Genomic DNA, 15,748 nt, shown 5'->3' with positions numbered 1-15,748 from the left:
ATTATAAAAAACTAAGTGTCTTTGACAAAAAAAGGCCTAAAAACTTTTTGTTTTTTTAAATTTTATATCAACCTGAAGTTGATATACTGTAGAGATTTACTGTAAGTGTTAAATAAATAAATAAATAATAATTTGACTTGTTTTTAACATTGTAATGACTTAGAACCTTTATGGTCCCCGGGAGCCCTAAAGGTAAAAAACAAACAAAATCCGTATATTTTGTTATGGTTTGAGAATGAAAAATATCAAAATGGCCCCCGCATGCTTTAATTTTTCCATGTGGAAAAAGTTTGGACACCCCTGATTTAGATAATCTATGCAACGTTGATGACTTACTACGGTATCATTGACCCCCGACAGGCAGGCGTGGCAGGCAGACATACGCCCGCGGAAACTGATGGATGTTCAAGGGATTGCCATCCAGGCGGATGTCCTCCAGTTTACGGCGGATGAAGCTGCGGTCGTGGCTGTCACAGAAAGTGTCTTCATGCAGGGACTGGATGTTGTTACCCTGATTGCAGTTCCAAAGAGAAGTTACAATAGTTTTTGTTTTGTTTTTCTTCAGCCTATACGTATATACCAACAAGTGTCAGGCCTGTGATGGACTATATAGCGATATGTCCATCTGTCTCTGGACTGATCCCCATTCATTATTATATTTTCATTGTTGGTCCTTGTGGGAGGGGGGGGGGGGGGGCGTGGCCAGCAGACCTGCAGCGAAGCGGGGTGTGTCGGGACCGGTTTCGAGATTAGCGACAGGTGCGTAGATGGCACACCTGGGCTGGCTTATCTAATCACCGGTCGCTCTGTTAGAGAGCAGCAGCCGGGAAGGAGAGGGGTCGTTGATGGTGGAGAGAAAACCCGAGCACGAACGAGAGTGAGGGCGAGACGGACAGAAATGACTGAAAACGGACGCAAAAAACATTAATTGCAAAATAAATCATTGTTCAGAAAGATGAACGAGGCGGTCATGTCCGTAATTGGTGGTATGAAGAACCCGGAAAAGCAAGTCTTCCACAGTCCTATTATTAAAAAATTGGTAGGGATGGGAATTAATAGGATTTTTTCGGTTCCGATTACTTCTGCTTAACGATTTGGTTCCTTATTGGTTCTCTTATCGCTTTTTATTTAGACATAAAGAGAACAAATAGGTGGATTAACATTAATTATGTTAAGCTTAGAGCAGGGTTGTCCAAACTACAGCCCGCGGGCCCAGCGAAGCCGGCAGCATTTCTGGGTGTTGTTGATAAATGGCTTTCGCTTTGCATATTAGAGTTTTAACTTGCATTTACAGATGTAGCGACCAACTGTAGTTACTGACAGTGGTTTTCTGAAGTGTTCCTGAGCCCATGTGGTGATATCCTTTACACACTGATGTCGCTTTTTGATGGTCCGTAATATCATTGCTTACGTGCAGTGATTTCTCCAGATTCTCTGAATCTTTTGATGACATTTGATGAACGTAGATGCTGAAATCCCTAAATTCCTTGCAATAGCTGGTTGAGAAATGTTGTTCTTAAACTGTTGGACAATTTGCTCACGCATTTGTTGACAAAGTGGTGACCCTCGCCCCATCCTTGTTTGTGAATGACTGAGCATTTCATGGAATCTACTTTTATACCCAATCATGGCACCCACCTGTTCCCAATTAGCCTGTTCACCTGTGGGATGTTCCAAATAAGTGTTTAATGAGCATTACTGTACTTTCTCAGTCTTTTTTGCCACTTGTGCCAGCTTTTTTGAAACACGTTGCAGGCATCAAATTCCAAATGAGCTAATATTTGCAAAAAATAACAACGTTTTCCAGTCGGAACGTTAAGTATCTTGTTTTTGCAGTCTATTCAATTGAATATAGGTTGAAAAGGATTTGTAAATCATTGTATTTTGTTTTTATTCACCATTTACACAACGTGCCAACTTCACTGGTTTTGGGGTTTGTATTTACGGCAGATGACGTGCTAGCATCTAAGATTCCAAGTAATGATTATGTTTTTTTTCCCCCCGATACGATACTGAGTAAATTTCAGGCGGATATCAGCGACACCAATCAGATACTGATACTTTGTGCAAACATACCTAATGTGTCTGCTAAAATGTATTGACTTGTGTGTTTTTAAAGATTAATAAATCTATCTAAAAAAACACAATCGTAAAATAGAGAAAAAGAGCAAAAATATCACAATGTAATAAGAAAAAGCCTGATAACCCTAATAATAAATATTGATATACTTAGTCACCTACAGTATAACACAACATCCACCTATGTAACAAATAAATAATTCTTATATTCCATAACATAATCTTAAGGGTGTGGTAACGATGCCGGTAACATTACATGAAGACACATTTCAGGTGAATATATCATGTAGCTAAAAAACAAATATTTTTCTGTCCGGGCTCTTACCTGCAGGTGCAACACTCTGAGGCTCAAAGGCAGGGGCGTAGGAATGTAATCCAGGTTATTATAGGACAGATACAGGAACTGCAGCTGGCTCATATCCTGTGTACAGAGTGAAATGGGCATGTTTGAGACTTAGTGCCGGTGGTGATTAATCAATTTTAGGTCATTTTTAAACTGTGATTAATCCGACTTTTTTTTTTTTTTTCAATATTTTGAAAGCTCTGTACAAAACATATTATGTGTATGTATTTGTCATGATCTGTGGTCTTTTTGTAAAAAGCTTTTATAATTGTAAAGGACAACGTTTTATCAACTGATTGCAATAATGTCAATTTGTTTGAACTATTAAACGAACCAAAAATATGACTTATTTTATCTTTGTGAAAATATTGGACACAGTGTGATGTCAAGCTTATGAGATGCGATGCAAGTGTAAGCCACTGTGACACTATTATTTTTTTATTTTTTTTTATAAATGTCTAATGATAATGTCAATGAGGGATTTTTAATCACTGCTATGTTGAAATTGTAACTAATATTGATACTGTTGTTGATAATATTCATTTTTGTGTCACTACTTTTCGTGTTTGTCTCCTCTCAATTGCTCTGTTTATTGCAGTTCTGAGTGTTGCTGGGTCGGGTTTGGTTTTGGAATTGGATTGCATTGTTATGGTATTGCTGTGTATTATTTTGTTGGATTGATTAATTTTTAAAAAATAAAATAAAAAATAAAAAATAATAATAATTTAAAAAATTATAAAATAAAATCGATTTTTTTAAAAATGAGAATCGATTCAGAATCGCACAACGTGAGAATCGTGATTCGAATTCGAATCGATTTTTCCCACACCCCTAGTTAATGGTAAAACAGTATCACAGTTTTTTAACGGTAAAAATTGGCAGCTCAATTGCCAGAATAAAATAAAATCGATGGTAAAAATTTTCCATTTACCATAATATGTTGCAGAAAACACTGTGCATTTAAAAAAAAAAAAATACAGATTTTTTTTTTACAGTGTATGTAAAAAATATATATAATAATCAAATGCATAGGGAAATTCATATATCATTCGGGCCTCTGAGGCAGGGCCGGCCCGTGGCATAGGCCGTATAGGCAAATGCTAAGGGCGCCGTCCATCAGGGGGCGCCACGCCAGTGCCACAAATGTTGGAGGAAAAAAAAAAAAAAAAAAGTTGGTACTATTATTTCTAAATACAAAAAAAAATCCAACGCTAATTAAAATGCAAAGTAAAGCCTATTTAATAGAAATATTATTTGTTACAACATTACCCCCCCCCCCCCTTCCCCCGCACGGTGCGCCCCCTCCCTTCCCGTATCATGACTCTTTTTGGACGTCACCACATAAAAAAGTCAACACAAGATGTCAAAACGGCCAAAACTGTCAGGTGCCCAGGGAAGAAAAAAGAGAAATAAAGAGGAGGAGAAACGAGAAAAAGACAGAGGTAGCAGGTACGTAACGTTAGCCTACATGAAATTATTTGTCTGTTACAGAATGTGATAGTAACCTGGCTTTTAGCATTAAGCTAATGTTACATGATTCGGCAATTGCTAATCAATAAATAGCTAGTTCTGTTTAAACGTCGGGTTAATATTGTGGAGGGGGGCTAAATTGTTATGGAAAATAATAATGTAACGTCAGGGACATTTGTATTAGATCTTTTAAGCAGGTGTTTTTTGTTTACATTGTTATTGCCTTCTGGTTAGCTAATGTTTGCCCTGCAGGTATTAGTCACTATTCCACTCCTTTATATATTAGGTATAGTTGTAAGCTTAGTTGTTAAAGTGCACATTATTAATGTTAATTAAGCATTATCACATGAGAGGGAATGCTGTTTTTTAATTTGAGCACTGCTGTGATTCGGTTAAAGATAATCATAACATAACATTCTCATATAATATGTTAATTTGCTTTCTTTAAGTAAAAAAAAAAGGTCAAAGACAAAGCTATTCAGTTTCTTGTGAGTATATGCACTTCACTGCCGATGTGGGGGGTGGGGGGGGGGGGGGGGGGGGCGCCACCTAAAATCTTGCCTAGGGCACCAGATTGGTTAGGGCCAGGCCTGCTCTGAGGGCAGCCATAACTACAATGTGGCCCTCAATGAAAATGAGTTTGACAACTCTGATATAGGAAATAAATCGTTGTATATCGCCTATATGAAAAAACTTCTATATAAAAAAACAAACACCATTTGAAAAAACACTGGCAGAGAGCAAAACAAATCCATTTATTTTGTTTTGATCAGATCAGCCCATTAAGTCAACCAGATGCTATGAAATTAGATCAAGTCATTCCTAAATAGACTGAATGGTTTTATTTTTGACTGTCCAAATATGTTGGCACGCACACAGACCTAGCATTGTCTCTCTTAATCTCTGCAACGCAGTCGCCTCCTGGCTCGCAGCAATTTGTGCATAACTGTGCCAGTTTGCGTGAACATTTCAAAAGGTATGTCACATATTTTTCATTCATCACTCCAAGCAACGTATGAATGGTAAATGGGTTATGATTGTTTAGCGCGTTTCTACCTTCAAGGTACTCAAAGCGCTTTTGACGCTATTTCCACATTCCCCCATTCACACACTGATGTCGGGAGCCGCCATGCAAGGCCCTAAACACGACCCCCTCAGGATACAACAGACGTGACTAGAATGGCGCAAGCTGGGGATTGAACCAGGAACCAGGACCATCCGAGCCACGACGTCCTTCTTCGTAAGCTTTGAAATGTAACTAAAACTATTCAAACTGACTAATGTGTGACGTCTGTAGGAGTGTTTTCATACATATTTGTGCATGCTATCGTAATGCAATCGAGCTAGCGTCGTTAGCATTAGCTAATATGCTAACACGTTTACGAGTGTCTGTGTTAGTACTATTAACTTTTAATGGCCTTCTGTTTGTATTGTACCAGTTTCGTAAATTCACCAAAATGTGATTGTGGGGGGAGGTGTAGCCAGCGCTGTTTGTAGGAGTAAAAGCCACCGCCGCTGTCCGTGGTGCTGAGGACGAGCGCCATCGGGCGTGTGTTGACGGCGAGACACAGCTGGCAGGTGATTCAATTTCACAGGTGGTACGTGTTAATCTAATCATTCTGTTGTCTTTAAGAGTGAGCGGCCGGGTGCAGGGGAAGGAGGAAGGTTGGGGAGGGACTGGAAAGTCCTGGAAGAAAACATAATATTTGATGGTTGTGTTGTTGTCAAATCTGTACGCTTGTGTACTTTGACCGTGCATATCTGTGGAGCCGCAAGACAGCGACTTCCACAGTGACCGTGGACTTACTGAGTCTGTTTAGCGGATTGAAGAGCTAGCTTCCATAGCTAGTGACAATGACTTCTGTTTTTGTTTGATCAGACTTTGTTACAGGCACTGTTTGGAAACATCTTAGGCATGTAAATAAGCATTTACATATTTTTTTTCTGTGTAAATAACTATTTTCACAAAGTATCACACATTCCTCTGTAAAGTCCCCAAAACGTCACAGTGCAGTTATTGAGTCCGTTTAGCTGATTAGAAAGCTAGCTTCCGCTGCTAGTGGGTCCATGACGATGACTTCTGTTTTGCTTGATTGGACGTTTTACTGCCGTATTACAGACATTGTTTAGAAACAATTAAATTATTTTAATAATGTATTTATGTGTATATAACTCATTTCACAAAGTATGTATAGTCCGGTGCAGCTAATATATGGAAAACTTATTTTATTCTGAAATTTAGTGGGTACGGCTTCTATACCGATGCGCTCTATACACTGCAAAAACTGAAATCTAAGTAAGATGAAATATCTCAAATAAGGGTGATATTTGCTTATTTTCTGTCTGATAAGATAATTCTTCTCACTAAGCAGATTTTATGTTAGAGTGTTTTACTTGTTTTAAGGGTTTTGGTCCTAAATGATCTCAGTAAGATATTACAGCTTGTAGCTGAGATTTTATGACTTATATTGAGTAAAACATGCTTGAAACTAGAATATCAAGTGTTGCAAAGCTGTGTCATCAACACTCACAAGTATAAGACTACTTTTTTAAAGTAATAATTTCTTACTTTAAGCATGAAAAAAAAAATCATGATGCCGAGCGCATATCATTATTTGATTTGATTTTGATTTTTATTAAGGATCCCCATTAGCTGGTTGCCCCAACAACCCACTAGTCTTCCTGGGGTCCACAATTCAATACAATTACAAGTAAAAGCATATAATTATAACTACACAATACAGAAAAGAATAAAAAGATAAAAGCATCAATAAGAAAACAAGCAAACAGAATAATAATTATGTCAAGATAATGGCACTAGCATTTACTTAATTTAAGAATATTTTTCAACATATTGAGCAAAAAGGTCTCATTTGTTTTTCTACCAAAAAAGTGCACTTGTTATTAGTGAGAATATACTTATTTTAAGGTATTTTTGGGTTCATTGATGTTAGTTAATTTTACTTGTTTTGGAAAGTCTTGACAAGCCGAATGTTCTTGTTCGATTGGCAGATATTTTTGTTTAGTTCAAATAAAATACCCCTAATTTTTGTCTTTTCTTTCTTGTTTTGAACATTGACTTTTTGCAGTGTAGTTCGAAAAATATGGTATTTTCCAGATTAAAGAGGATGCTCAAAATTTGAGTTGTCACAGACCATTGTGAAAATGTTAAAAACTATTTAAGGACCAAAAACTTGTCTTTTGCATTAGAGATGTCCGATAATGGCTTTTTTTGCCCATATCCGATATTGTCCAACTCTTAATTACCGATTCTGGAAGAGTTAGTGCTGCAAGGGGTTCTGGGTATTTGTTCTGTTGTGTTCTATGTTGTGTTACGGTGCGGATGTTCTCCCGAAATGTGTTTGTCATTCTTGTTTGGTGTGGGTTCACAGTGTGGCGCATATTTGTAACAGTGTTAAAGTTGTTTATACGTCTATCCTCAGTGTGACCTATATGGCTGTTGACCAAGTATGATTTGCATTCACTTGTGTGTGAAAAGCCGTAGATATTATGTGACTGGGCCGGCACGCAAAAGCAGTGTCTTTAAGGTTTATTGGCGCTCTGTACTTCTCCCTACGTCCGTGTACACAGCGGCGTTTTAAAAAGTCATACATTTTACTTTTTGAAACCGATACCTATAAATTCCGATGTTACTTTTTAAAGCATTTTGGCAGACCGATATTATCGGACATCTCTATTTTGCATGGGTATGAAATTCCTATTCAACACTTATAATGTTTCTACCTTGAATGTCTCTGAGTGGAGTCCTCGGCTGATCAGCCTGTTGTTTCGTAGATCAATGCGCTTCATGGTCGCTGGCAGTTCTGGCAAGACCTGCAGGTTGTTGTCAGCTAACAGCAAATACTGGAGATGCTTTAGCGAGCGAAACACGTCCTCATCCATTTCGGAAATCTGGTTCCCGGTGAGATCAATAGATTGGAGCTTGCCTTTAAAAACGACACAAAGGTCAAAAGTGAGTTTCCGAAAAAGAGAAATGCTCAAAGTTGATTGGTTTCCCAAACTGATTTCTCACTGAGGCTCGTGAAGTCGGTGTTTTTGACGTGTCGGATCTTGTTGAAGCGTCCATAAAAGTGAGTGGTCTCCTTGGGCATGGGGGGTATCTGTTCCAGGCCGATGTCGTCACAATACACACTTCCACTGATACACACGCACAGAAGGCAGGTGGGCATACCTACATATAGTACCAAGATGGATTTACCACATTAGAACAAAACAAGGCAACAGGTGAACTCCAGTAGATACTAAAGTCTACACACTATGTGACCATAAGAACACTACAAGCTAAGATTTAGAATGGGACCAAAATGTGAAAAAAACAGAGGTATGTAGGGTTTCATTCACTGTGTCAGGCATGTGATAGTCTGAAATCCGTCTTTTTTATCTCTGTAAAAATTATTTTCCGTTTTTCTTCTTTTTTTCCGACCCACAATGCGTGTTACAATCTTGATACGTCTCTTTGCCATACTGGCCAACAACTACGGTTTTTGATAATGCAGTGGTAAAAACTACGGTTTTCTATTAAAAATCATTAACTTAAAAATGGAAGCTACATAGCGATTAGTTGGTTAACGTATAACACAATCCATGATTGGTTGGTTGGTTTACTATGATGAGTCACGATTGGTTGAGATTAGGGCAAAACATTATGGACAGGCCAATCAGAGGCAAGATAGGGCGGGTCATCGAACCAGGAAGGGAAATCACAACAGACATCCCAAATGATGACGAGAGAGTCGGAGAAGAGAAGAGGGAATAGATACTAGACACCAAAGTCTACACACTATGTGACCATAAGAACACTACAAGCTAAGATTTAAAATGGGACGGAAAATTGAAAAAAAAAAATCGATAGTTTAACAGAAAAATGTAAGGTTTTATTCATTGTGTCAGACATTGATTTTTCCGTCTATAGTCGGAAATCGGTCTTTTTTATCGCTGTAAATTTTTTTTTCCATTTTCTTTGTTTTTTCCGACCCACAATTAAAATCTAGATACGTCTCTTTGCCATACCGGCCAACAACTACGGTTTTTGATAATGCAGTGGTAAAAACTACGGTTTTCTAGTAAAAATCATTAACTTAAAAATCGAAGCTACGTAGCGATTGGTTGGTTAACGTATAAGATTGGTTGGTTAACGTATAACACAATCCATGATTGGTTGGTTGGTTTACTATGATGAGTCACGATTGGTTGAGATTAGGGCAAAACATTATGGACAGGCCAATCAGAGGCAAGATAGGGCGGGTCATCGAACCAGGAAGGGAAATCACAACAGACATCCCAAATGATGACGAGAGAGTCGGAGAAGAGAAGAGGGAATAGATACTAGACACCAAAGTCTACACACTATGTGACCATAAGAACACTACAAGCTAAGATTTCAAATGGGACGGAAAATTGAAAAAAAAAAATCGATAGTTTAACAGAAAAATGTAAGGTTTTATTCATTGTGTCAGACATTGATTTTTCCGTCTATAGTCGGAAATAGGTCTTTTTTTTTCGCTGTAAATTTTTTTTTCTATTTTCTTTGTTTTTTCTGACCCACAATTAAAATCTTGATACGTCTCTTTGCCATACCGGCCAACAACTACGGTTTTTGATAATGCAGTGGTAAAAACTACGGTTTTCTATTAAAAATCATTAACTTAAAAATCGAAGCTACGTAGCGATTGGTTGGTTAACGTATAAGATTGGTTGGTTAACGTATAACACAATCCATGATTGGTTGGTTGGTTTACTATGATGATTCACAATTGGTTGAGATTAGGGCAAACCATTAGGGACAGGCCAATCAGAGGCAAAATAGGGCGGGTCATCGAACCAGGAAGGGAAATCACAACAGACGTCCCAAATGATGACGAGAGAGTCGGAGAAGAGAAGAGGGAATAGATACTAGATACTAAAGTCTACACACTATGTGACCATAAGAACACTACAAGCTAAGATTTAAAATGGGACGGAAAATTGAAAAAAAAAAAATCGATAGTTTAACAGAAAAATGTAAGGTTTTATTCATTGTGTCAGACATTGATTTTTCCGTCTATAGTCGGAAATCGGTCTTTTTTATCGCTGTAAATTTTTTTTTCCATTTTCTTTGTTTTTTCCGACCCACAATGCGTGTTAAAATCTTGATACGTCTCTTTGCCATACCGGCCAACAACTACGGTTTTTGATAATGCAGTGGTAAAAACTACGGTTTTCTATTAAAAATCATTAACTTAAAAATCGAAGCTACGTAGCGGTTGGTTGGTTAACGTATAAGATTGGTTGGTTAACGTATAACACAATCCATGATTGGTTGGTTGGTTTACTATGATGATTCACGATTGGTTGAGATTAGGGCAAACCATTAGGGACAGGCCAATCAGAGGCAAAATAGGGCGGGTCATCGAACCAGGAAGGGAAATCACAACAGACGTCCCAAATGATGACGAGAGAGTCGGAGAAGAGAAGAGGGAATATATACTAGATACTAAAGTCTACACACTATGTGACCATAAGAACACTACAAGCTAAGATTTAAAGTGGGACGAAAATCAAGTTTAACAGAGGTATGTAAGGTTTTATTCACTGTGTGAGGCATGTGATTTTTCCGTCTACAGTCGGAAATCGGTCTTTTTTAACTCTGTAAAAATTATTTTCCGTTTTTCTTCGTTTTTTCCGACCAGCAATGCGTGTTAAAATCTTGATCCTTCTCTTTGCCAATTCTGTCAACAACTATGTTTTTTTTCCGTAATGAGTACGGTTTTTGATAATCCAGTGGAAAAAACTACGGTTTTTCGTTAAAAATTAGTAATTTAAAAATCGAAGCTACGTAGCGAAGCAACTCCACGGGCAAGGGACAAAACATACGGGAAACATCAATGATGATTGGTTGGTTTACGTATAAGACAATCCATGATTGGTTGGTTGGTTTACAAAGATGAGTCACGATTGGTTGAGATTAGGGCAAAACATTACGGACAGGCCAATCAGAGGCAAGATAGGGCGGGTCATCGAACCAGGAAGGGAAACATAAACAACATGACTGCAAGATATTTGTTATTGCATGCTATAAAACACAAATGGTTATTCAGATAAAGGAGGTTAGCTAATAGAATAAACATTGTTTGAACTCTTTATGATTTTTGCATTTGGAGCCCCAGAACCCTGGCTTATTTTCAGTCTTTTTCATTAAGTTGAAATCACATGCCTGCTGTGTACATCATTTTAATTGATGCGGAAAAAGTCATTGAATTGACCAACCCAATCCAGTCTGAGGTCCAAATAAACCAGATCCTCTGAAGTCCAGCGTTGGAGGCAGAGGTTCCTTTATTGTCACCACCTTTTCCTGGTGGTGTTCAACTTTGGTTTGGCTGTCTGGATGGTGAATATTTGCTGCTACCGTGCCCACTTCAATCTGTCAATCCCGTATAATAAAACAAGAAAGTGTTAATGAACCTTCATATTAGCTGGTATATATGGTTAGTTCGTAGAGTGGTTAGGTTAGGTTACCATTAACACATTGACATAAATGCAGTCTCTCAAAATAAGGGTGTACCGTAACTATTTCACTTCCAGTATTGGCCGATAACGATATTGATCCGATATGATATCAGCAGGAACCATACATTCTTGTATTATTTTGTGAGAATGTTAGAAAAAGTTTGTCAAGTGAAATTACTCAAAACAGACAAACAGTTGCATGTATGAAAAACGCTGACCTATTTTTTTCGGGGGAATCTTTAGGCATCACACGATTTGATTTGATTCTTGGAGGTAAGGATTCGATTTAGAAACAATTCTCGATTCAGAATGATTCCCAATCAATACTTTTTAGCAACATTGGGTGCCAGTATATGATTAACTACATTCCTCCATACAAAACCCAAAACCATCGAAGTTGGCACATTGTGTAATTCGTAAATAAAAACAGAATACAATGATTTGCAAATCCTTTTCAACCTATATTCCATTGATTAGACTGCAAAGATTCTCGGAACCTTTTGATGATATTACGGAGCGTAGATGGTGAAATCCCTAAATTCTTTGCAATAGCTCGTTGAGAAAGGTTGTTCTTAAACTGTTCGACATTTTGCTCATGATTTTGTTGACAAAGTGGTGACCCTCACCCCATCCTTGTTTGTGAATGACTGAGCATTTCATGGCACCCACCTGTTCCCAATTAGCCTGTTCACCTGTGGGATGTTCCAAATAAGTGTTTGATGAGCATTCCTCAACTTTCTTAGTCTTTTTGCCACTTGTGCCAGCTTTTTTTAAACATGTTGCAGGCATCACATTCCAAATGAGCTAATATTTGCAAAAAATAACAACATTTTCCAGTTCGAACGTTAAAGGCCTACTGAAATGATTTTTTTTTATTTTTAACGGGAATAGCAGATCCATTCTATGTGTCATACTTGATCATTTCGCGATATTGCCATATTTTTGCTGAAAGGATTTAGTAGAGAAAATCGACGATAAAGTTCGCAACTTTTGCTCGCTGATAAAAAAAAAAGCCTTGCCTGTACCGGAAGTAGCGTGACGTCACAGGAGCTAGTATTCCTCACAATTCCCCATTGTTTACAATGGAGCGAGAAAGATTCGGACCGAGAAAGTGATGATTACCCCATTAATTTGAGCGAGGATGAAAGATTCGTAGATGAGGAACATTACAGTGAATGACTTGAGAGGCAGCGATGGACGTATCTTTTTTCGCTCTGACCGTAACTTAGGTACAAGCTGGCTCATTGGATTCCACACTCTCCTTTTTCTATTGTAGATCACAGATTTGTATTTTAAACCACCTCGGATACTATATCCTCTTGAAAATGAGAGTCGAGAACGCGAAATGGACATTCAGTGCCTTTTATCTCCACGACAATACATTGGCGAAATGCTTTAGCTACGAGGTAACGTGATAGCATCTTGCTTTAACTGCATATAGAAACAAAAGAAATAAACCTCTGACTGGAAGTATAGATAGAAAATCAACAATACTATTAAACCGTGGACATGTAAATACACGGTTAATGCTTTCCAGGCTGGCGAAGGTTAACAATGCTGTGCTAACGACGCCATTGAAGCTAACTTAGCAACCGGACTGCACAGAGCTATGCTAAAAACATTAGCTCTCCACCTACGCCAGCCAGCCCTCATTTGCTCATCAACCCCCGTGCTCACCTGCGTTCCAGCGATCGGCAGAAGGACGAAGGACTTCACCCGATGCGTTTGGCGGCTCGGAGACGTAGGAAGTCAAGGTGAAGTCGGCGGCTAGCGCGGCTAGCGCGGCTAGCACGGCTAGCGCGGCTAGCACGGCTAGCGCGGCTAGCGCGGCTAGCGCGGCTAGCGCTCCAACAAAGTCCTCCTGGTTGTGTTGCTGTAGTCCGCTGCTAATACACTGATCCCACCTACAACTGTCTTCTTTGCAGCCTTCATTGTTCATTAAAAAAATAGCAAAAGATGTCCAGAATACTGTGGAATTATGAAATGAAAACAGAGCTTTTTGTATAGGATTCTACGGGGTACCATAACTTCCGTTACTCGGACTTCGTCACGCGCATACGTCATCATACCGCGATGTTTCAGCCGGATATTTCCCGGGAATTTTAAAATGTCACTTTATAAGTTAACCCGGCCGTATTGGCATGTGTGGCAATGTTAAGATTTCATCATTGATATATAAACTATCAGACTGCGTGGTCGGTAGTAGTGGCTTTAGTAGTAGGGATTTGCAAATCATTGTATTCTGTTTTTATTTACCATTTACACAATGTGCCAACTTTACTGGTTATGGGTTTTGTACAAAAAGTTGTTATACGTACACCTCTGCATAACATCGTATCCCTATAAACAAAACAAATAAAAAAACTTGATTTAAAATATAGATCAACTTACAACAGAGAATATGTAATGTAAGTTAAAATATAAGTTAAAAGGGATTTGCAAATCATTGTATTCTGTTTTTATTTACCATTTACACAATGTGCCAACTTTACTGGTTATGGGTTTTGTACAAAAAGTTGTTATACGTACACCTCTGCATAACATCGTATCCCTATAAACAAAACAAATAAAAAAACTTGATTTAAAATATAGATCAACTTACAACAGAGAATATGTAATGTCTAAACAACCCCTCGCCAACATATCTCTCCGACCTCCTTCAGCCTTACTGCCCCACCCGATCCCTAAGATCAGCCGATCAGCTGCTACTAACGGTCCCTGACACAAGGCTGAAGCTTAGAGGTGACAGAGCTTTCGCCGATGCTGCTCCCAAGCTCTGGAACGACCTACCTCTGAGTGTTAGACAAGCCTCCCCTCTTCCTGTTTTTAAATCTCTCTTAAAAACATACTTTTTTTTCCATGGCTTTTAACACTGAGTGATATCCATCCTGCAATGGCGTCCCATAATACACCTGCTGTGAACCTGTTTTTATGTTTTATTTATTTTATTTTATTTATTTATTTTTTATCGTGTTCTGTTGGTGTTGTGTTGTGTTTGCTCGGTACTCGTATTATCTTTTAACCTGCCCATTGTACAGCACTTTGGCTAACCCTGTGGTAAATTTTAAATATGCTTTATAAATAAAGTTGATTTGATTTGATTTGATTTGAATAACATTAACATTGTTTTCTAGTCTGGAAAATAACATATTTAAAGTTAATACATTTTCCTGAAATTAAGAAAATAAATAAATTCCTATTTAAGCTATGAACATTTTTTACCAACTTGAATCATTTGATGCTGAAAAATAAAATTAAATAAACTTAATAAATAATGAATACATTTAAATTGATCAGCAACATTAACTCAGGAAATAATAATTATGTATATATTATCACACTAACTTTAGTATGCTTAAAGTCCATTTCTTTAGTTATTAGCTATTGTGCTCAAGTTAGACTTTTCTAATCTATACAAGGACAAAACTTCTTGTCTGAGGGGTGGCCTCAGCCACAGATGTTATCTTTGTTTTAGCCCGCTAACAGCCAAGGACTTCAACGACCTCAACGAAGAACCTTAAAGCGTAGGGCGAGACTGTGACTAAGTGTGCAGCTCCATGCGTTCTCCTCATGAGCTAAATTGAACTCTGTCTCTGCATGATTCCTTGCTTCTTGTCTGATTAATAGATGTCATCAGTGTTTGAACCTGACAGAGCAGAATATATAAAACACTTTAACCTACAAAACAAAAATAAATAAAACAATTTGTGCTGGGTTTTTTTATACAGTACAGGCCAAAAGTTTGGACACACCTTCTCATTCAATGCGTTTTTTTTTAATTTTCATGATTATTTACATTGTAGATTGTCACTGAAGGCATCAAAACTATGAATGAACACATGTGGAGTTATGTACTTAATAGCCATCGTTTGCTCTGATTACTGCTTTGCACACTCTTGGCATTCTCTCGATGAGCTTCAAGAGGTAAGTCACCTGAAATGGTTTTCACCTCACAGGTGTGCTTGAAGCTCATCGAGAGAATGCCTTACAGTTTTTGGGGGCTGCAGTAAAGGCCTTAAAGTGGTCACATTCTCCGTTTTAAGCATTGGGGAATTTTTGAAAGGATCTTAACAGGATCTTTTAGCAACTACATGACCTGATGCGTCTAATGTTGGTTGCAAGAAGCCGTGCTTGTGCACTTCACGCTGTGCCCACATTGAAAAACAGACAGCCTTTTTTGCCTTTGCTATTAGAGAGTGACATACCGTGTGGACGTCTGCCACCATGGTCTCGTAAAGTTTGAACTGTCTGAGGAACAGCCTGTTTGAGTTTAAATCGGTCATCCATAAATTCCAGACTCTCTTTTGTCTCTTTTCTCCCTCCTCTTTTTTTGTATATAATTGCTCTACT

The 15,748-nt window shown here is 38.2% G+C and overlaps 1 protein-coding gene across 1 annotated transcript in view; it reads right to left on the bottom strand.

Annotated features, from left to right (window-relative positions):
- Nucleotides 1–285: 285 nt before the first annotated feature.
- Nucleotides 286–15,748, bottom strand: part of optc (opticin) — a 25,410-nt gene continuing 9,947 nt past the window's right edge. The window contains exons 3-7 of the mRNA XM_062045113.1: nucleotides 11,159–11,312; nucleotides 7,926–8,084; nucleotides 7,637–7,839; nucleotides 2,405–2,500; nucleotides 286–511 (exon numbers count right to left, since the gene is read on the bottom strand). Of these exons, the coding sequence (XP_061901097.1) occupies nucleotides 344–511; nucleotides 2,405–2,500; nucleotides 7,637–7,839; nucleotides 7,926–8,084; nucleotides 11,159–11,312 (780 nt within the window). The 3' untranslated portion in view covers nucleotides 286–343. The remainder of the gene's footprint in view (nucleotides 512–2,404; nucleotides 2,501–7,636; nucleotides 7,840–7,925; nucleotides 8,085–11,158; nucleotides 11,313–15,748) is intronic.

The sequence above is a fragment of the Entelurus aequoreus genome, linkage group LG01 (assembly GCF_033978785.1).
Source record: "Entelurus aequoreus isolate RoL-2023_Sb linkage group LG01, RoL_Eaeq_v1.1, whole genome shotgun sequence".
Classification (NCBI taxonomy): Eukaryota; Metazoa; Chordata; class Actinopteri; order Syngnathiformes; family Syngnathidae; genus Entelurus; species Entelurus aequoreus.
Note: the sequence above shows the minus strand (reverse complement) of the source record. Positions and strands in the feature narration are given on the sequence as shown.